The sequence below is a fragment of the Coloeus monedula genome (genome assembly GCF_965178545.1).
Source record: "Coloeus monedula genome assembly, chromosome: 6".
NCBI classification, from domain to species: Eukaryota; Metazoa; Chordata; class Aves; order Passeriformes; family Corvidae; genus Coloeus; species Coloeus monedula.
Window position 1 is genome coordinate 59,084,115 of NC_138786.1, and position 21,430 is coordinate 59,105,544.

General features: G+C 47.4%; 1 protein-coding gene across 1 annotated transcript in view; it reads right to left on the reverse strand.

Annotated features, from left to right (window-relative positions):
* Positions 1–21,430, reverse strand: part of PRKCH (protein kinase C eta) — a gene marked incomplete at both ends in the record, with an annotated part of 112,734 nt that overhangs the window by 11,730 nt on the left and 79,574 nt on the right. The window contains 2 exons of the mRNA XM_082283005.1: positions 6,034–6,222; positions 7,152–7,290. Of these exons, the coding sequence (XP_082139131.1) occupies positions 6,034–6,222; positions 7,152–7,290 (328 nt within the window). The remainder of the gene's footprint in view (positions 1–6,033; positions 6,223–7,151; positions 7,291–21,430) is intronic.

Below are 21,430 nucleotides of genomic sequence, written 5' to 3' on the forward strand. Positions count from 1 at the left end.
CACTCCTCCCACAGCACAGCTCAGTGCTCACTTTGCTTTCTGTCCCTTAGTGAGCCCTGGATGAAGTGTCCTAGGGAATTTTCTTTTGTATCTGTACATGGACACTTCCAGTACTTAAAAGGAGCTTATAAAAAAGAGGGAGAGGGACTTTTTACACAGGCAGATAGGAACAAGGGGAACGGTTTTAAACTGAGAGGACAGATATAGACTAGATATACAGAAGAAATTACTGACTATGGGGTGGTGAGGCACTGGCACAGGTTGCCCAGAGAAGCTGTGAATGATCCTTGGAAGTGTTCAAGGCCACGCTGGATGGGGCTTGGAGCAACCTGGTCTCGTGTCCCTGCCCATGGCAGGGGGTTGGAACTGGATGGTGTTTAAAGTCCCTTCCAACCCAAACCATTCTGTGATCTCTCCAATCTTCTTTTTTCTCAGCCCATTACAGCAAGGGCCTTCCCAGCCTGAATCTCCAAAGGCTCTGCTGGAGCTGTTATCCTGCCTCCAGCCAAACTGGACTGCCCTGTGCGCTACTCACGTGGGCCATGAGAAGCTCCTCAGTATTTCTTTCTGATGACTTGGAATGATGACTTGTACTCCCTAGGGAGTCCTGGATTCAACTCACACACACAAACATAGTAATAAAATTTATCTCACTTTATCATCACTTAGGATTCCTGAAAAATGATGGGAAAAACTTGTCACCACAAGGAAGGACAGAGGAAGTTACCCTTCAAATACAGTTTTTCCTCACCTAGTATCAGCTGCAAATTAGGGAAGAAGAAAACCATCCACGTACACATTTCCTAACTTCCACCAAACTTATTTCTATGTATGCACAGGGGTACACACAGGAAATCCCAGTGCTCTCACCTTGTGGTCTGACAGCCAGAAACAAGTCCATAAAACACAGGTCATTAGAGCAGGACCCAGCTCCTACTGACACACAGAGCACCATTATTGCAGCAGCTGAGTCTGAAGCACCACTCCCAGACAGGACAGCCCCTTGAGTTAACCTGACAGTGCAAAGGGGATTTTACACAATTCTGCAAGAACAAAGTCTCAGTGGTATCTGGAGGGGGGAAAGGAAGTCAGTGACACAAAGCAGGAGAGAGTTCACTCAACCAGACCATTTGCCTTTTGAGTCACTCCCAGGCTGCTGTTCTCTACAAAAACAAATCATCTTCAGGTTTTTCTTTTGCATCCTTGGCACTGTAGTGCTGATGCAATTTTTCTCATGCTTGCCCTCACAGCCAAGCTTCCTCACTTTTCCATCCCTCTCACTCTTCACACTAATCCAGGGGCATTTGGACTCCCCAGTGCTGTTCCACCTGTGTTGAGAGAGAGCACAGTGCTGAAACCACAGCCAATCTCCTCTGCACCTTCCCCTTTTCTTGTCTGGTGTTTATTTTTCACACAAAAACCACTTGGAGGAGGATATAACCACTTCTTCCCACTCTCTTAACTCTAGTAATGTTTTTTAAAAATGCATGTCTTTAACCAGCTGGAGGAAGAACAGGCTTTAGTCTCATTTGTGTCCCCAAAATATAAAGCTACAGGCAAAGCTGCCTAAGCCTCACATTTGGAAGGAGCATTTCAGCTAGGCCAGAAGTGTTTCAGAGCTCTCATTAAGACTGGGGGTTAACATAAAAATGCCGAGAGACATCCTTGGCTTCAGCAAACTCAGCTGTGACAGGAGCTTGGAAATCCAGCGTGCAGAAGGCAGAGAAGTATTAACAATTCCCTAGGGAGATGCTGTTTTCCAGCCCCTGCTGTTACCAGGCTCTGAGGGTGAAAACATCAAAGCTGCAATTGGTCATCCAAATTTCCAAGCTTTTGGGCCAAGCATTGCTACTTGAGATCACCAGCCCATGGAGCAGCTCAGTAGGCTTAGCCCTTCTCTCCTCATCCGAACCCACACTCGGAAAGGAAAATCCCCGCAGCTTTCCCTGGGAATTTGCTTCCCATTACGCCATCGACTTTTGAGACCTGATTTTCACTGTGTCCCTCCATTCTCCCCTCAGACTAAGCTGCCTGTGAGCAAGGCAGCGTGGCTGAATTGCATCTGAGAAAGTTATGCACAAAGTGAGTGAAACACGCTGCCAAAACCCCACCCCGCTTATGGGAAACAAGAGGATTGTATTTCATTTTGCAGTTCACTCAGATGAATCCCAAAGCTTCAGGCTGCCTGGAAAGCTCCCCTCTCTGTTCCAGCACCTTTTACTGGTGACAATTAACAAATTCAGAATATTGATATGCTGTAACAAAGTAATCTCTAGCTGCACTCTCCCTGTAAGAGATCTGGTGCAGCAGTCTCTGCTCTCTGCACACTCACACAGTTTCTCCCTCACAGCTTCTCCATCATCAGACCCTGGTGACTGCTCTGTCAGCTGATGGCAAAGACTATTTGAAGGAATTTATTTCACACACACAAACCAAACAGCTCCTCTGCCATGAACTCCTTGTAACTGCATTCAGGTAGGGCGATCGATAAATCCTTTTCCTTTAGGAATTAAAATCAAAGCAAAACTGATGTCTAGAATAAGCTGAAGTGGTCTGAATCCATTCAGCACCAGTTCTCCTCTCCTGCACTTTTATTATTCCCACAAGCAAACCCATGCCCAGTTTGACTTGTTCACACAAGCAGAGGAGACCTCAGTTTGAGTCCTCTCCTCCTGACTTGAAGCATCAGTACCTGAATTCCCCAGCGACACATTCAGACAGGGCAGGGTCCACAAGTGAGATGTTCAACTTTCCTCCTCTGGGAGTACTGACTCCATCAAACCCTGCTGATCTGTCCCACTCCCTCCGCAGCTCTTCAGGGGAAATTTCAAGGACAAAAACAATTAGAAAGGGAAACAGACAAAAACTTTTTTTCTGGAGCACAAATACTTCTGCTTTCAATTCTATACAAAGTCCCAGGACACTGAGGTTAGTTTTGTTTTCCTTGCTACCAGTGCTCACAAACCCTCCAGGAACACCCAGTGACGTAAACGAGGTCCTAACAATGTAGTTTTGTTATTATCAAGAAACTGCAAAGATGAACAGGGTGCAATCTTCAGAAATAGTGTGGTTTCTGATGGGGGGAAGTTCGTGAAATGCAATTACGCAAAATGAAAGCAAAACAAGGCAACAGCATCTCTGAAATGAGTCCTAAAACTTACTATCCTTGTTTAAAATGAAGCTCTTCACAAAGGCAAATGGATCACGTGCTTTCTAAACCTAGATATATCTGCAGGGCATCTCTAGGCACCTAAACCTAAGTGCACCTTCCTAGCAGAGGAATTTGATTTTCATTACAGAGCTTTGTACCATTCAAACTCAGTGAATTCTCACTAGTCTGTTCAAGGTTAGAGGCCAGAACTTTCAGTGAGGGGATAATCCAGTTATTAAGGCTATTAAGGCCTTAGCCTGCAATACAAGAGAACCGAGGTTTAATTCCCTGATCTTCCACAGGCTTCCCTGTGCCATGTAATTACTTATAATCATTTATGTCACTGCAGTAGCATTTTCCAGAGCTCTTAGCATCATGGTTAGAAAGCACCGTCACAGCATTAAATCAGAGAGCTCAACTGCATATTTTGGTGGAGAAAAAAAAATAGCAATTAGAAGATGCTCATTTAGTCATAATGCTGCATCTAAGACAAGTATTAGCAACAGAAGTATGTGTAAAAGAAAATCTACATATTTAGCAGATAGAAAATCTGCTGTCTTCCTTAAAATAAAGTGGTTTACCATTCTGTTATACCAACAGCTAAGAGTACTGACCAAACATTATCAGTGCACTGCAAATATAATACCTCAGCAGTGATAACATTTGTTATCATTCAGAAGAAATCAAAGTGTGTGTGGTTTCCATGCTAATCTAGGACCCCAGACAATCTCAGGACAGGATGTTTCCTTCCCATGAAAGCCAACATGCTCCAATGCCCCTAAAAACTCAGCATAAGAAAGAAATGAGGAAAGAAGGAGCTCTTCCAGTGAACAGCTCTTGGGCCCAAAAGCAGCTACCGTGAAGCTGCAGAAGTTAAGACACAAAAATCACCTCCAAGTAGCAGCACTCAGGGAGCAGAAATACTGAGGAACTGTAAGGAAGGTGCAGTAAACATTTCAGTTGTAACTTCCCACTAGTTAATCACAAGACCCCTGGTGAATGCCCCCAGTTTCAGCCTTTTTCCCAGAGCAGACACAGCGTAGTGCTTCTCATGAGCAGTGCATGTGCATTTCAGAGAGGCAGTGTTGCTTTCATTTTTGTGTCACCAGCAACACACAATGCAGCAGACAAGCAGAGGGGCTGGAGAGGAGACTCTCTTCCAGGCAAGGAACCAGCAGTTACTGAGCTGATTGTGTTTTGGAGATGCTCAGTCGCTTTCTATTTAAATTCTCACCTCCCTCCTCAATTCTGGCCCACTTTCTCCAGTGTCCCTCATCATGCTCCTTGCCTGTTAATCACAGAAGAAGCCTTCAGCTGTTAAAATTTGGCCTCTGAACACAAGCTAGAGCAGCCTGGGTTGACTGCAGCTGGCACTGGCTGTTTCTGGGATGCCCGATCAGTGAGGAAAACTCATTTCATCAAGAGGCTAAAACACAAATCATATTTTATTACACCCTGAGATTCCTGTTACGACAAGCATCTATAGGACCTCATTTTACCTCCATCTCATAATTATGCAATATACCTGCAACAAATACACTCCTCTAGCACTTGTCACTGCAGAAGAGGAATTGGTACTTAAGAGGCACTTAAGAGGCCCAATCCAACCACATGAACACTGCTCCAGAAGCTGCACTGAGTCTGAAGTTCACATGTTTATCTTTTAAATATGTAGTGAGTTATTTCCAAAACCCAAGAGAGCCTCCAGCATGACAATCAATCAATTCTGAGCACAACCTGTGATTTCAAAGCTCCTCTTACTCCTCCAGGAGTGGATTTTATTGTCAGTTGATTTCTGTGGAATTTATCAGATGTGTTTTCAGCTACAGGAAGTAGTTGCTTGAGTCATATACAACAGAAACCCTTCAGCAGAAAATTTCCAGATTTTTACTACTAAAAACTCTCCTTTTTCCCTTAAATGATCCAATCACTGACTACGCCATTTCTTTGGGTCAGTGCTCCATGAGTTTCTATAAATTATTACCTTATCCAATTATTTCTTAGATCCTCTATTACTATAGTATTTACTGGTATCCAGTCTTTAATGCATCTTTGTCCACAGTGCTTTTACAAGAAAAGGGAACACGCTGACCCTTCTCTTTCCAAAAGGTTCTTAGAGATATGATTTGATGAGTGCCAGGAAGAAGTCAGTAGCAGAACAGCCAAGTTAGGTCTCCCAATTCGTAGTTTAACACTCTTGTCACAGGATCACCTTTTGACTCATTACAGAAAAGCCAGGCAGCTCCAGTCCATTAGACTCACAGCTCAAAATCTTCAAAGCTTAATTCCTATGTCACAGGCAAAGATGTGAGGCGTGTGGATAAAAGAACTCCTGGAAAAAGTCAGGGATACACGGCAGGACAAGGACAAAGCTTTGCCAGCAACAGCTCTCCTCAAACTTTTTGCTGTACAGCCCCAGGGTTTTTCCTCCCAAACACACAAAACTCAAACCTCTGTCTTTGCATGCAGGGAGGCAGCAGTCCTGGGGGATGTTGGCATTACCAGGGAGGATTATCAGGAAGCCTTCACTTCTTGGCCATATGGTTGCTACTGATTAAACCCTGTGTTTACCTGCTGCTTCTGTTCTGGGTGATGACCACACATCGTCAATCATTAAGCAAGCAGGGGAATGCCCAGACACACAGACAGGATCACACTCTGCTTGCCAAGCTGGCTACTAAACCCTATGAAGGCCATAACCATGCAAACACACCTAAGTGTGGCAGGATGTTTTTTCTGTTTACCCTTCAATTCGAGATAAGAAGAGGGTCAGGGTCAGGGTAACTGCGATTTCTGCGTGCCAACACCCCGGCCCTGCTCTCTTTTGCTGGAATTAGGCTGGAGAAAGCCAGGACAGAGAGCAAACAGCCAAAGGAACTCACTGCTTTGAGGATTGCCACTGCATCCTGCTGGAGCCACGTTGGGTAGACGACTTCATCATTCAGAATGGCCTCGAAGAGGTCGTCCTCGTTCTCAGCCTCGAAGGGCGCGTGGCCACACAGCATCTCGTAGAGCAGCACTCCCATGGCCCACCAGTCCACGTCGGGGCCATACAGCATCTCCTGCAGGATCTGCAGCACACATGGGAAAGAAACACCAACCTTGAAGCTGTGTAACTGAGCAGGGCAGGAAAAAAGGATTTGGAAACATTAACGCAGAAGTTCTTGCTATGCCCTAACAGTGCTCTCTGTTAGGCTGGTGGATGTCCAGGAACATAAAGTGATCTCACTCTGGGAACCCCCAGATCAGCACAAAGGCACATCAGATGCATGAAACGAGGGCTGAATTAGCTTGGCTGGGTCACCTGGGGAACAAGCCCTTAGAATGATGCTGGGGCTGAGCTGGAGGAGAAGAGGCACTCCAGCAAAACTGCCTGAGCCTCAGAAGCGGCAGAGCAGCCACGTGTGTGAGCTGACCTTGCTTCCTCCTCACCCTTGGGAAGAAAACACCTACCTGGCTCCAACAGCAAGGCTTTCAGCTGGAAAGGGGAAGCAGTGTGAGTGAGGGAGAATGGTGCAAACATCAACCACAGACAGGAATTCAGTTGTGTTGAAGGATGTGAAGCCCTGTCAGAACATCTGGAAGCATCTGGAGGGCAGCTGTTCCTTATAGAGGTGTTTATTAATTTTGTACTGAGACTGGAGAACGACAGGAAGTGTGAGGAGGTAGAAAAAGGAACTGAGTAACGAAGGAGAATTCAATCTCCTTCCAAATCAAGCCGGGACAACATCTGTATGTGCCTCTCAAGCTTTTTGCAGCTGTATTTCCATTTTTCACCTCACATTTTCTAAAGAAAAATGAAAGCTTATATCAGTGCATACAGCAGCCTGAAGATTTACTCATGCTTTACTTCACAAGGGGCTGATAATACACCTAAGGAGGAAACCTTGAGCTCAGCAATCACATAAGGCATAGCCAAAGTCACTGGCTGTTCCAAAGCTAACCTACACTTTTCCATATTGTAACCAAGTTCTCCTGACCAAAGAAAGGTTTCCTGTACCTCTGGAGCGATGTAGTCTGGTGTGCCACAGAAGGTGGCTGTGGTGATGCCATCGTGAATGCCCTCCTTGCACATTCCAAAGTCTGCCAGCTTGCAGTGCCCCTCGTAGTCCAGCAGCACATTGTCCAGCTTCAAGTCCCTGCAATGAGAATCATTCAGTCACTGCGTGCTTGGAGCAGCCCCACAGAGATGCAGGCAGCATCCCAGGCCTCAGCAGCTCAACCTGCAACCTGGACAAGCCTCATCAATGTAAAAAAATAAACAAAAGTCATGCAGGAGGGGTTGGGGTTTTTTTTGCTTCATCTCACATAGGGGAAGGAGGAAGAAGTGTCACTCTGCTGAATGGCATTTAATGCAGGCAGGTGCTGCAGGAGTTGGCCCACACGGCTTTCCAAACACACCACCAGCCTGGCTGGCAGCGCTCCTGCTCGCTGAGCTCTGGGACTCACTGGAGCAGAGGTTGCCAGAGCTGTCAGATTGCGTAAGGGTGTTATGATGCAGCAGAACGCTGCGCATGGGCCACACTCTGATTCAGCAAAGCTGCACTGGAGCAGACACTGGAGCTGGGGAGCAGAGCAAAGCCTCTGCAGAGGGGAAGCACGTTCCCTATTCTCCTGAGGTGCTGGGGCTTCAGTCCTAGATTTCCTTGTTATCAACCTGACTGATAAACCCCACCTGGAGCATTATCCAAGCTGAGAAGAAAAGAAACTCCCTGCCAACATCACACCACATGGGCAGGGGGAATCTTCAGGCAGCACAGGATGCCTCCATCGTTACAGCAAAGTCTTAAAGTCCTCCCAGCTGTATCCATTCCAGCAGTGCACTAATCCCCCATAGTGCACATTGGAGTGGGGACCTCCTTGACACTGTCACAAGAGATCTGCAGCCCAACAAGCTGCAGAGGGACACTTTTTCCAACACGTCACTTCTAACAGCCTGGGAGTTCCTCGCCAGAAGCAGAGCTGCCAAAATGACAGAGCCCTAACAAAGCTTATCAGCTTGCCTGACCTTGAGATCGCCCACAGGAATAGCCTGCAGCCAGAAGCACTGTCAGGATCATGACCAGGAAGCACGGGGTCATCTGCACACTTAGGCGACGCCTGCCTAAAAATACACCAACTCGGAGCACCTCCACTTTGCAGCTGCCAGACAAGCTCCAGGCACCACTGTGGATGCAGAAGAGGAGCTCTGATGGGAGCTCTGTGCAGCACAAACAGGTCACATTCATTTTTTGAACTGTCTCAGGTGTTGGCCCAAGAGCTGCCCAGAGCCCTCACAGCAGCTCTGTGATGGGAGGGTCCTTGACAGAGCTATCTTCAAAGTTATTCTGATGCCCACATCAAGATCAAAAAACAAAATACATTTGAGGGTCTCAGGGTCCCTTCATGAAATCCATGCTGGATCTCAATGCATTTTGCCCTTTGGTTGGTTATCTATTTCCCTGGAAGGGGGAGCAGTAGGGAGGGTGGTAACATAGGTGGTGACATCTCCATACCAATATGAAAACCTATGGTCGAGCTGAAATCTGAATTCAGCTTGATCCTGTTCATCCTTGATCTACGATCCTAAAGTGAAAATCAGGGGGTTGATGGCTCTGTTGTGCACTGGCATTTTCCACAGCCCACAGGACTCAAGACAGCCCTCCCTCATTTACACTGCTGCACTGGAAAGATCAAGGACACATTGTGTAAGACAATCAGAGCCACATCCTCTCCTAAAGAGATAAAGAAAAGTATTCTTAGCCTCTTGTGAATGGATGGGAGAGCAAAGGATAGAAGTTAAGAAATTTGCCTGTGCCCCCCAGAGACAAAGCTGAACACCAGCTTCCTGAATTCCAGCTCCGGATCTTAATCACAAGATCACACATCCCCTCTCAATTTTAAGATGGCCTGGCAATACAAGACAGCAAAAAGCCTTCTGCAACACTGGTGCCCTTCCCGGCAGGCCCATGAGCTCTCCAGTGGCTGCTGAAATTTGGATGTGAAGGACAGTGTCCATGCCTGTCTCACACTGCAGTGTTTGCTCTAGGTGGGATGCTCAGGAGACATTTTCTCCCTTCTGAGAATCACAAATGATGGCTGAGGCATGTGGGCAAAGGCTTGTCCTGGAAAGGCTTTAGGCAAGCACAGGGAGAGGTTTGTGCGTGGTTGCCCACGACAGCCCGTCTTCAGCAGTAGTTTACAGCCAAAGCTCCTGTTGCTCTTCCCTGTGGTTCCTGGCAGGGCAAGGAAGCCCTCCAAGCATGAAGGCAGGCCTTGTTTTCAGGAATCTGCCACGATGTGGTTGAAATGCACAGTTTATTCTTGGCTCAGATTTAAATGCAGCAAACACCTTCTCAGTCCTGGGCAGTGCTGACTGTTGCGGTGTGCCCCTAAAGGTACAACTGGAAGGGGAACTTTGGTGAACTCGCTTGGAGATCCCCCTAGCAAACCTCCCCCTGTTCCCTGGAACATGCACCATGTCCTAGCATGTTTTGGGACTACCTCAAAATACACCATCTGAGCCAGCAGAAACACAATCACAAACGTGGAGGAGCAGAGGCAAGAGACAGCTGTGGGGCTGGGCCAGCTCTGCTGACCACGTCACCAGGGCATGCTGCCACTTCCCCGTCTCTGCCCCACAGGACATGCTGCAGGAACCCCCAAATCCCTGCTAGCTGCATAGTGCACCATGCTCATCCCAGCTCTGAGATGGCAGGAGTTCTGCAGGTGCAAGAGTGCTGCGCTGGCTGCGTCCTCCCAGAGAGCCTCTATCTCCATAATTGACATTAAATTTAAACTGTCTGCCTCTCGCTGGGTAAGCATAGTTTTAACCACATGAGGCAAAGCTCCAGCCCTTGGCTTCTCCACACTGCACGTTAAACCCATTAACAGTGTCTGTTGTCTCCTCCTGACTTCTGTCCAGCAGTGTGAAACCCAACACTTGCATTTTCTATTTTCACATAACCTGTAATGTGATGTTACTCTGGCTCTCACTTGCTCAGGCCCTTGGCTACGTGCAGATCATTTCAGAAGAGGACCTCCCATGACCACAGAAGGCTGCTCAATGCTCTTTGCTCAGCAAAGTGACAGGAGATGATCCCACATGTCCCTCTCGAAGCAGGTCTCGTGGGCCAGCACAGTGGCAGCCTCAGCCACTGGTTCCTCTGGAGCCTGCTCTCTCTGGCTGCCCCATAAGATAATTCCCTGGGAAAGCTGTGGTTTGAGCATTTGTCTCAAGCCATCCCAGCAGTTGTGAGCTCTGAACTCACTGCTTGATGCTGAGAGGTCTCCCCACACACCGAACCCTGTAAGCCAGCACGGCCACATGAGAGGAAGAACACTGACAGTTCTCTGAGATTTACAAGGAGCTCTTCATTTTCGCAGCAAGGATTCCGGGAAGCTGATGAAACTGGAAGCCATCCAGCTCAGAAAGGCCAAATCTACCTCATTTCCTTAATACTTGCATTTTCCATTCAATATTTTTAGCAGTTCCATGAAGCAGTAACGGCAGAGAGGTTTTCTGAGGCTGCGTTTCTAAGGTCCGGCTGAGGTTCTGCCTTTCACTGGCAAACCTTCCCTGGAAAACAGGCTTCATCCTGACTCAGAAAAGGCTGTCTTTGTCCTCACCCTCAGCTATGGCACACTGGCTTAATGGCCTTGTTTAGTCTAGACCCAGAAGAAATGATAAAATGAGCTGCTTCAGTGTCACTCACTGGGAGAGGTGTTCTTTGCACATCTGCTGCTCGAGTTTGACATTCATAAAAAAACCCAAAATTACAACTGCAGATGATCTGATCCTTTTCCAAAGCATCTGTCAAATGCAATTTCCCTGCACTGGGGAGTTTTGCCAGGGAATGTGTGTTATACACGTACTTGCCACTCGCTCCGACCATCTCACTCATGATGTAGAAACTGTATTTGGAAGGATGAAGTTTGGTGGGTTTTTCCCCTATTTTGGTTTTATCATCCTGCTGTGGTAAGAGCTGTACATGTAAGGATCCAGAAGAGTAAGGGTGGCAAACACTGGCTTCCTGCTTCTGTTCAAGGTTATCCCAGGTTTGCTAATCTCAAAGGTTCAGTTTAAAGCTCATTAAAGCCTAGTGTTCCCATCTCAATGCAAATCATTCAGTCATGAAAGCTGTGGGTGCCAGCCACAAAGGTAGGTGTGACTAACATAAAACTCCAGCCAAATGGTTTTCAAAAAATACACAATGAAAAACAAAATCCCCAAACCTGAAATTACCTAAATGAGTAACTTTGGCATTTCTGAAGGGGAAAAACTTTCCCTTTCGACACTCCCTGGAAACATTTTTGGGTGAGCAAATGTGCATTCAAATCCCTTTGCAAGCAGGGATGAGATTTTAGTTTTTCTCCACCTCTTCTGCTGAAGTCATTTTACTTCACAGAAATACTGCAATCTCCATCACGATGCAGAAAAACGTGCTTCTAATGCCTGCTCTGGTAGCCAGAGTAATACCCATTTCCAACTCCTGCTCCAATGACATTGTAATTTTTTTTTTTTTTTTTAATGAAGCAACTTCAGCAGAAGAGAATGAAAGATGTACAACCTGCAAAATAGCATAGTTGGTAAGGCACTTAAGGAAAAGGTAGTATTTTTCGAGTTGAAGGCTTTGCTCCAAATATAGTGGACAACAGATTTAAACCCATACTTTGATTAAATAAGGAGGAGAACAGATGGAGGTCTCAATTTTATGTAAAGCCCTAAATACTCATGTGGAGCTGATGCTGTTTCCCATTTTACTTTGCATTCATTAGGAACATGCAAACTAAAATATTTTATTTTACCTGAAAGCAATGCTCTCTTGACTTGCAAAAAAAAGTTATTGCTTTAAAAAAGCCTTAACATTAATTCTGAGCCCTCAAAATATTTTTCTATCTTTCTTTCCATACTAAATTTTGGAGACTCAGTTAGGAAACGCAAAGAAAATAATTATTTTCATGAATCTATTCCCATCAGCTTTGGACTAGGGACCTCCACATTTTGTCCCCAAGACTTTACACCACTTTAGGAATTAAGGCTATTTCTGTTGCATGTCTTGGGTTGTAGAGAACTTGCTTATAAATTCCTTCACAGAAAATGGTTCACATCTCCCACATTTTTTTAATAACAGCCAAACATTATTTATTTGTATGATCAAGCAAGCTTTTATAACCAGAAACTCGTACTCTCACAGCCCCAAGGAAGAGTTAAGCATGTCCTAGGCCGTGGTAAAGTGGAGTGGCAGCAGTAAATACAGGCTGTAGCTGACACCTGCAACATATTCCACCAGAGCTACGACATAAAAACGCAAGCTGAGCTGCTGGTATTTGCTTAGGCACATCTTTAGGGCAGGAGGAAACACGGAAATCACAAATGAAACACCAGGTTACTGGCCTTTGATAAAGGGAGTCACAAAGCAAAGATCAGAAAAAGATCAAGCTGCACTGAGCTGGAAAAAAACAGTTGAAATCCTGAGTTTTGCTACCAAATAAAAAGATGAGCTGGCAGTCCCTTCCAGTCTTGGAGGCTTTATTTAATTTGACTTCTGTTCAACTTTACAGGGGGAAATTAGCACAGCTGGAGCAACTCCCCGTGCTTACAGAGGGACCCTCGTGGGCACAGCACCAAGGGAAGAACCAGAGGCAGGACAGGGTTGTTCCCCAGCAAATAACCAGTGTGTAGGCATTTACACACACCACTGCATGGGAACTGCAGGCTGAGATGGAAAGTGTTGCTCTACACACCTGCAGCTTCCCAGCACAATCCCTAAAATCCCATGGGATTTAGCCTGTGCGCCCCATTCTCCGCGGCACTGCACGGAAGTCATGTCGAAATACACAGCGTCTGCAAAACATAACTCCAACTCTTTGTTTCCTCGAAAAACATTCCTTTGGGTAAAGAAAACATTTATTCTGGTTTCCAAACAACCTCTGAGGTGAAACCCACCCAGACCACTGTCAGCCACACAGACAACCTGGCTACAGCAAACTGCAACCTGCAGTGCAGCGTAACAGGACAGAAATGAAGGGAAGATCTCTCCAGGTATTTGTAACTCGTAACTACCAGAAAGTAGGAATGAAACATAGCAAGTGCCCTTCTGCACTGGCCTAACAGCCAGAAGCTGTTTTCAAAAGCTGACCAGACTTAAGTGTTTAGGGACTGTAAATACAGCCACCACGGCTCCAGGCTGACCTTCTCATTTCTCACAAACAAAGCAATAGCAGAAATGTGATATAATGATTCAAGGATCCAACTCAGACTCAGGGTAAGTGGCACAAGTAAGTGAAACTCTGCTGAAAATCCACACTCACTGCGGGGCCATTTAACAGAAGACAGCAGCCTGTCCTTGCTGGCCGTGGGAGCCAGAGGAGGCTTCTGGGAAAGCTCCATCCTACAGGCACCTTAGCATCTGAGTAGTGCTCCAGCTAGGAGCCCAGCACCATTCCTGGGGATTTTACAGCCTCATCCCACCGGAGCACATCCTGTAGACTCCACAAGAGAGCTGGGGAGGGGAATGTGGCAGAATGCAACAAGAGCCTCCTGGCTTGTCTCTGCTTCACCCAACTCGCCCTGCTGGCATGCAGAGCACAGACCTTTGGAAAGGCTCTGCACCCATGGGTTAGGATAAAGGTGTGATGGATTAGGGACACTCAGCCTCCAAAGCAGGCTCCACCTCTCTTGCAACACAAGATGTTATAGACTGATGCAATACGGACTCGAGTCCAGACTCGAGACGCAACACTAGAACATTCTGAAAACTCTCACCACAGCACACGGCCAAGGACCGCCCTGAGGGCAAGGTCAGGGGTTTGTGAATTAGTGCAAGACAGATCCTCACACCTGCACCTGTGCTCTTCAGGTGTCTAAAGGCACTTGGTATCAGTCTTGCACACTCACAGGGGTAAGTCTAATTAAGCTCTAAAATACATTCTTGCTCTGTTGCTTGGGCTTCAGACTAAACAGACTGGCAAGCACTATATCCAGAAGTGCTCTGTTATTATTATTATTTTAATCTTAAAGTAAAGCAGCCCTTCAAGCACAAGGACAAGTTTATGCAAGCAATCGGCCTGCATGGAGGCAGCACCATGGGGTTTTTGGCAGACACAGACTGGCACGCAGCACTGCTGGCTGTCCATCTGCCTGACCCCTTCCTGCCAGCAAGGGCTCCCTGGAAGCAGTTCCCCAGCCCACATCAGGGCACTGGCCCTCTCCTGGTAAACTCCGGGCTGCTGCTCTGAAGACAAAGCAGTGCCCAAGGCACTGACTTCTCTTACAGCACAGGACATGGCATTACCCAGCATCCAAGACCTCTCCGGTGGTTTGAAGCACCAGCATTCCCACCTCCCCTCCCCTCTGGGCACTTCAGAAGGGCTCCTGTGGAAGCTGAACACAATTACTCACAGGATTTCATTGCTGCTGAGATGAGCAGGCATGATTCATCCTCCAGTTAAAACAAGAGTGGTAGGCTCAAGTTTAAAGGCAGAGACTAAAATCCCAGGGCATACCACGAGAGATAACCACAGAGCTTCCTCCACGTTGGTGGTACAGACCCAGCGGGACCTCACGGGTGCCCTGAGTCCCTCTGGGGTCGGGCACACCTACAAGTTTCCCCTTTATTACACCCACAGCAGCTGTAAGGGGGCTGATGACAGTGTCCAAAGGCAGCTTTACAAGGGCAAAAAGACACTCTTGTGAAATGGGGCAGCCACGAGCCAGAGCCATTACTGGTGAAACACAGACGCGCTGGAGGTTGCCACACTGGAGTAATCCCAAAGATGGCACAATCCCTATAATGTACTTACACATCCAAATTGGTGTGCTTGCATTTTTTATAGATACTTATATATAATCTATGTATTATTTGCTGCACTTTTATGTGGAACTCTAATCAGGAAAGAGGAGCTACACCTGAGGTATTTCCCTGAATCCCAGAGCAAATGTCCTCCCATTTACTGCAGAAAGGGGAGAGGTGAACAGAAAAAGGCTTCGTGTCCAGCTTTTGGTATGCACGCCACACGTTCCCCCTCCAGATGAGCTGCCAGCCTGGTCCTGCTCCTCAGTCCCACTGGGCAGCAACACTGGAATTTGCTGGCCCTGAAACATTACTTGCTGAGTTGCTCCCAACAGAGCTCCTATTTTACCGTTGCCAGAAAAAGAGGGAAAAAGGAAAAAAAAAACCCAAAAAAAACCCCCAACCACAATGCTTCTTTTTGTGCATCTCATTGCCTGAAGTCTTCAGAGGAGGCACACAACAGACTCAAGACCCAAATGCAGGAACAAGAATCAGGTGACTGATGGAGCTAGGAGAGGTTAAAAAGCACAAGCCTGCTGTGTCACTTTGACAAAAATAGATCAATGTTGATTCAAAGCCTGATACAGAAATTAAAATGAAATCAGGTTTGTGCCCGCAGCACAGCGCGGTCTCAACACTGTAAGATGGAGTAAGAGTTATCCAGGATTAGTCATCACCAGCTGCCCACAGCCCACCACAGGGCTGCTGAAGGCCCTGTCCCAGCTCCAAGCTGTCCTGGTAGGATCAGGGTTGGCCTATGCTGCTGAAAAGGCTCCTCCTTCCACTGGCACACAGTTACAGGTGCCCATTTCACTGCTGTGTGCCACTAAGCCTGCCCTGGGGGAATGACACAGTAGCCCACACCAAAGCAACTCTCCTGCTCATCCCACAGCTGACATGGAATCCACCCTCCCCACACTCCAGTCCTAGGAGGTTTATTTCACTCCCAGAAATACCAAAGAAAATAAAGGTGTCCCTGTCCATCAGGATGATGTGTGCAGACTGCCTCTGGCACCGGCTTGGGCAGAAAACCAACCTGTGCTGGTACTGGCAATGCCAGCAGGGCTCTGTGGCAAGGACATTACTGCCTGGAACCAGTAAATCTGCTCTCCACATTCATCTGACATAGGTAAGGTTTGCTGAGCCTGACTCTGAATCCAGGGAAATCAGTGGGAAAAAAAATCCTGTAAAGTTCACTCGATTTTGAATTAGGCCCTGAGAAAAAAAAATTACTTAACCTTATTAAGGCTCTGAATTACAGATCCAGATTAATAAAGCTAAGGCTATAGGTGCTAATCTCCTTTCTACAATGGAATAAACAAAGCTGAAGGCAGAAGTACTGTATTTTTAGACAGGCTTTTTTAAAAGCACCTTGCTTTGGCCTGTAGATTTCCACTGCCAAACCTACTACTAACTTTTGAGGGAGCATCCGTGCTGGCCTGCTGTGGATGCTTTTTAAAATCTCACCATCTGCACTGAATTTTTATGCATAGAGCAAATGAACAGTCTCCTTGCTAGTGACACATTGTGGGCACAAAACACACAGCCATCCCACTGCTGCACAGGAGGGGGTTCTGCCTGGTTCCCCTTGGAACAAAGTTTAAATTAATTTCCTAGGAAATGCTGTCTTGAGAGCTGTTTCTTAAAAAAACAAACTGACACCATCACTGATATAATTGGCTCTTTTTTTTCTAAGACTCCAGGGAACAGGAACTCCAGTGTTTGGGCAAACACAGTGCTTTTCTGACTGCTCTGATCTCCCTGCTTTTGGCCACACCAATCACTTAAATATAAAATGGAAGAGGCTTTTGTAGGAGCCTAGCAGATGGGTCATTATCCCAAGATTTAGATTCTCGTTTCATGTGAATTACTGTTGTTATTCACTCATTACAGGTGATTCACCCAGAGCTGTGTGAAGCCAAAGGATCCTGGATAAGCAGGGCAGAGCCAGGTGGAATTCCTGGCTGGACATGCTGAGCTCTCTGCAGTCCCACTCCGACTCCTCCCAGGCTGCCTGTGTGCAGGAACCAGTGACACTGACCTTTGTGCCAGGCCAGCAGGGACAGACTAGATCCCATGTCACCCCAAATGCCACACAGCATCAAGCAGACCCCCAAACTGCCCATGAACAATGCTGGATGGTGTTGTCCCCACTTCACATCAAGTACTTAACCCACAAGTCTCACTGGTCTGGGCTCCCTCTTCAGCAGGCACAGGGGAACAGATGCTTTCCCAAGCCACTTCAGCCCCTCTAAATTTGACTCACCAGCTGACAAAGCTACCAAAGTTCTCAAATTGGGTGCCTTAGGTGGCTGCCTGATTGCAAGCAGAAGTAACTCAGAGCAGGGGTCAAGTGATGGCCACCTGACATGGCTACCAGGCACAAGGAGCTGCCAAGTCCCTCATTCCTGCTATACAGGAAACAAATGAATGGCAAAATGAAATAAGCACTGTCTCCACTGACCCCATCAAGGAAAAAAAAATACAAATGGCACATGAATGGGGAAAGTCTGTCTTTACACTGCTTAGCCCTTGAATTTTTAGCACTTTGATATGTTAAGTCCCAGCAAGTCCCTTTGGCCTCTGCAACATATGACCATGGAGAAGGATACCCAGAGTACTGTGTATGCCCCTTGTCATATTCAGATTTTACTATTCTAGCTGCGGAAGATCTGAAGCTGTCAGGTCCCTCTTGCATACCTAGGCTCCAGCTGTATGTCTTGCTTATAAATCCCTTTGAGTCAGGAAGAAGACACCACAAATCCCCACTGAAACTTATTTCTAGTCTAGGGAGAAAAGAAACATCAGGCAAAAATCTTGGTGCCTCTTGCTGAGACACCACATCAGATCAAAACTCAGAATTACAGATTTTCTACCTAGACCTCCCATGTTTACAACACAGGCCAGAACTGCACAACAACACACATTTTCTATCACAATACAAAAGTTAGTCAACTTGAAGGCAAGATGATTTTCAAAAAACTCCTTGTCTGTGCTCACTAAAGCTATACCCAGGTGACATCTAAAGTGCATTGGTTTTTAGCTCATGTCCTCATCAAAGTTTAGCACTCTCCACCTACAAGACTGTATTTTTATTCTGTGGCAGGAAAGCAGTTCTTAATGTTATTGACCATTCCAGTGGGTTCAGCCATCAAGTACTTCAAACTCATCTCCACAGTCAAGTGCTGCTGCTCACAGACTGGACTGCAGCTTTCAGACACTCTCCCATGAATAAATAATTGATTGAGGACTAATGGAAGACCATAGAGGCTCAGAGAAAGCAGAATGACTGTACTGTCCTGAGAAGAAGGAATAAAAAGGGCATTATTTTAATACCAACATGCTGAAATGCATCACCCACAATAGGCACATTAAAGCTAATGAACCCCTGGAACTTTTCTAGATCGATTTGCAGACATGGAGCAATAGATGACCCATGTCCTCTCTGCACTTTGGGGACATAATTTGTAAGTGGTTTACCTGTCCTCCATCTCTGTTCTCAAGCAGACTCCACAATACTTTACTTCACAAATGGTTTGTAAACTTCTTCATGGTTTTGCAAGAGGAATGATTTCACGGTACCTGAAATGATCCCATGGCTGTGAGAGCACAGGACACTGAGTGGGGGGTGGTGGTGTGGGTGCTGCAGTGTGCTTTGTCCTGCACTGTTAACAGGAAAGCAACCAATCACACCATAACACAGCAGCCACTTTCTCATGAAGGTTATGTCCAAGGGCATTTGGAATCAGCTTTTAAACACTGGGTTACTTTCACTTCCCACCTCCCATTGTCCCTGTGGTGACTTGGGAAGCACCACAGTGATAAAAACGCAAACCCATCCTGATTCCTCTCCAGCCAACCCCTTAATTTCGTGCTGCAAGTTTTGAATCCCTGAGTTTCCCTTGCACATGCCTGCATCTCCAAAACCACCTGGAACTCAACCCTTGGGCATCAAGCGCTTGCTGGCACTCCTGGCACCACCAGCAACCATCAGCATGGCTGGAATGACTCAAAACAGAGAACACCCAACAAGATGACAACGTTTATCAACAGCCTCTCATCCCTCCACAGCAACCAAGGCGGCTCCGCCCAGGCACGGAGCAGGAGCAGCCAACACCCAGGGTGATGCTCGGATGCAGCAGGCTCTGCCCCAGAGCTGATCCAAGCTGCAGGGATCAGGCAGAAACACTTTTCCTGCGCATCCCCAGATGAGCCTGCCTGGCAGACTTCTTTGCCAAGTGTTTCTCCACCCTGGCTTTCCATCTCAAGGAGAAGCACTCCACAGCCCACCGGCTCCGATGCCCACACGGCACCTTCATACCACAGGAGTCAGAGCTGTGGCGTTGGTGACACATGACTCAAACACGTGGTGAACTGCTCTTCATCCCAGCAGCCGAGTGAGCAGAGCTCCCCTCTGTCCTCAGCTGCCCTTTTCTGGGCAGCTGCAGCTTTTCCTGGCATCTGACTAGAAACCCTGTGGCTTTTACCTCATGTGTATGAGGTAAAACATGGATTTGGGCTTAGAGCCTTCCTGCATCTTGAAAGGGACGTGTCTGGGTTTAGCACTGTCCAGCTGCTAAGATGGCATCGGGGCTGCTTTTTAGAACCTAGACAGCAAGATCCCTTTTTCTGGTGATTTAAGCCTCCTCCTCCAGCAGCATGGCCACAGTGCTCTCCAGCTGTACTTGCCTTTTCATACCCTGTCCCATCATCCGCATTTTTCAGGGCAGTGAAGGTGCTGCATGCCTGGCAGGCGGTGCCCTGCAGGGAGCTGCAGTGATGGAGGGGGAACCCAGTGCTTCCCCACACCCTAAAAAATCCTCAAATGCAAGAGAAAGGCCCTGTGTGTGGCACAGTTGCAGGCTCTGCCCTGGGCAGAGGACAGCACTTCACCTTACTCATGTTACTCAAGCAGTTACAGGAACTGAGACGTTTCCCGGGTGGCTCTGGCCAAGCTGCCCCCACAGCTCTGTGTGGTGCTACACAGGACTTCAGAGAATCATAGAAGAGAAATCACAGAATGGCTGGGGTTGGGAGGGACCCTAAAGATTATCTCGTTCCAGCCCCCCTGCCATGGGGAGGGACACCTTCCCCTAGAGCAGATTGCTCCAAGCCCCACACAGCCTGGCCCTGAACACTTCCAGGGATGGGGCATCCACAACTTCTCTGCACAGCCTGTTCAGGTGGCAGTCTCAGGGACTTCAGCCGGCCCCTCTCCTCCCTATCACACACCCCGAATTTTGCCAGACCCTGCTTGTGTCACACTCTGCTGCTCCACAGCACTGTCCCCTAACATGGGCTGAGCCTTTCCTAGGATCAAGTACCACTGAGATGAGCGAGACTGGAAAAGTCTCACCCCACCTCCACACAAGTTCTACATCAGCCTGTTGTTGGTATAAACCACAAGTTACTTCATGACTTTCTGGCACCCACAGTCGGCATCATCAGCCAGCGAGTGGGATGGGCTGTACACGCATGAGAGCAAAACCACAGAGGGGTTAACCCTGCAGTGGGCTGGGAGAAAACCCATGGTACTGAGAGCTCTCAGAGTAGCCAGAGAGCCAGAGGCTGTGACTCACTGGGAGAGGCTGCACAAAAATAGGGCTTTCAGCAAGGCCCACAGGAATTTCTGCAGGGAGATTCTTCCCCTAGAGACAGGCAAGGGAACTCACCTCACCTTTCCCATCAGGGAGCAGATCCAATGACTGCTCTGCCAGGAGAGGAATTCACTATTGTCCGGCTGGTTGTTTCCAGTCTGGCTAAAAATGGGATCACAGGAGACTAATTGCTTCACTGGAGAAATAAAAAGAACCAGTCTGGAGTGACGGAATTATTTTGTAGACTGTTGTTGTTTGGGTTTGTTTCCATCCTGGCTTAACAAGCATTAATGACTTCAGATGGGGGGGAGGAAAGCCATTAGGGAGAACATGATCCACACAGATACCTCTGGCCCAGCACACACTTCTGTCCCAGCCAGTCTCTACAGCCCTGATGGCATCCCTCCCTCCCCCAGCCCTTCAGAAGGGAGGAAGATGGCTGAGAGAAAAGGAAATGTTAATTTTTCCCTTTTAATCGGCCTGACTGGAAGTGCCAGCCTCCCTGCAGCTCAAATACTTGAGCATGTTAGCTATGCTCAGCAGCATCTCCAGAAAACCTGCTGTCCCTCCTCAGCGGCAGGGAAACAAAGGGAAAACGTCCCAGAAGAGCGGATGCTCCTGGCAGAAAGCAGCAGAGCCCAGAGCCCGTAAAATAAAGTTTGTTTGTTTTGTTTGCAGAAGCCACATGGAACCTTCTGAGACTCATTCTGGTGTTTGGAGAGACAGAATGAAACCCAAAGCCAAGACAGGTAATTAATGTTGAAATTCCTCCTTACATAACAGCGCCGGGACAGACACTGACTTGGCCAGTGCTGTGCATGGCTGTGCCAGCACAGCCCAAAGAAAGCCTGGGAGCAAGCAGTGCCTGCGCTACACCCAGAGGCTCCACACACCCTTACATACTCACT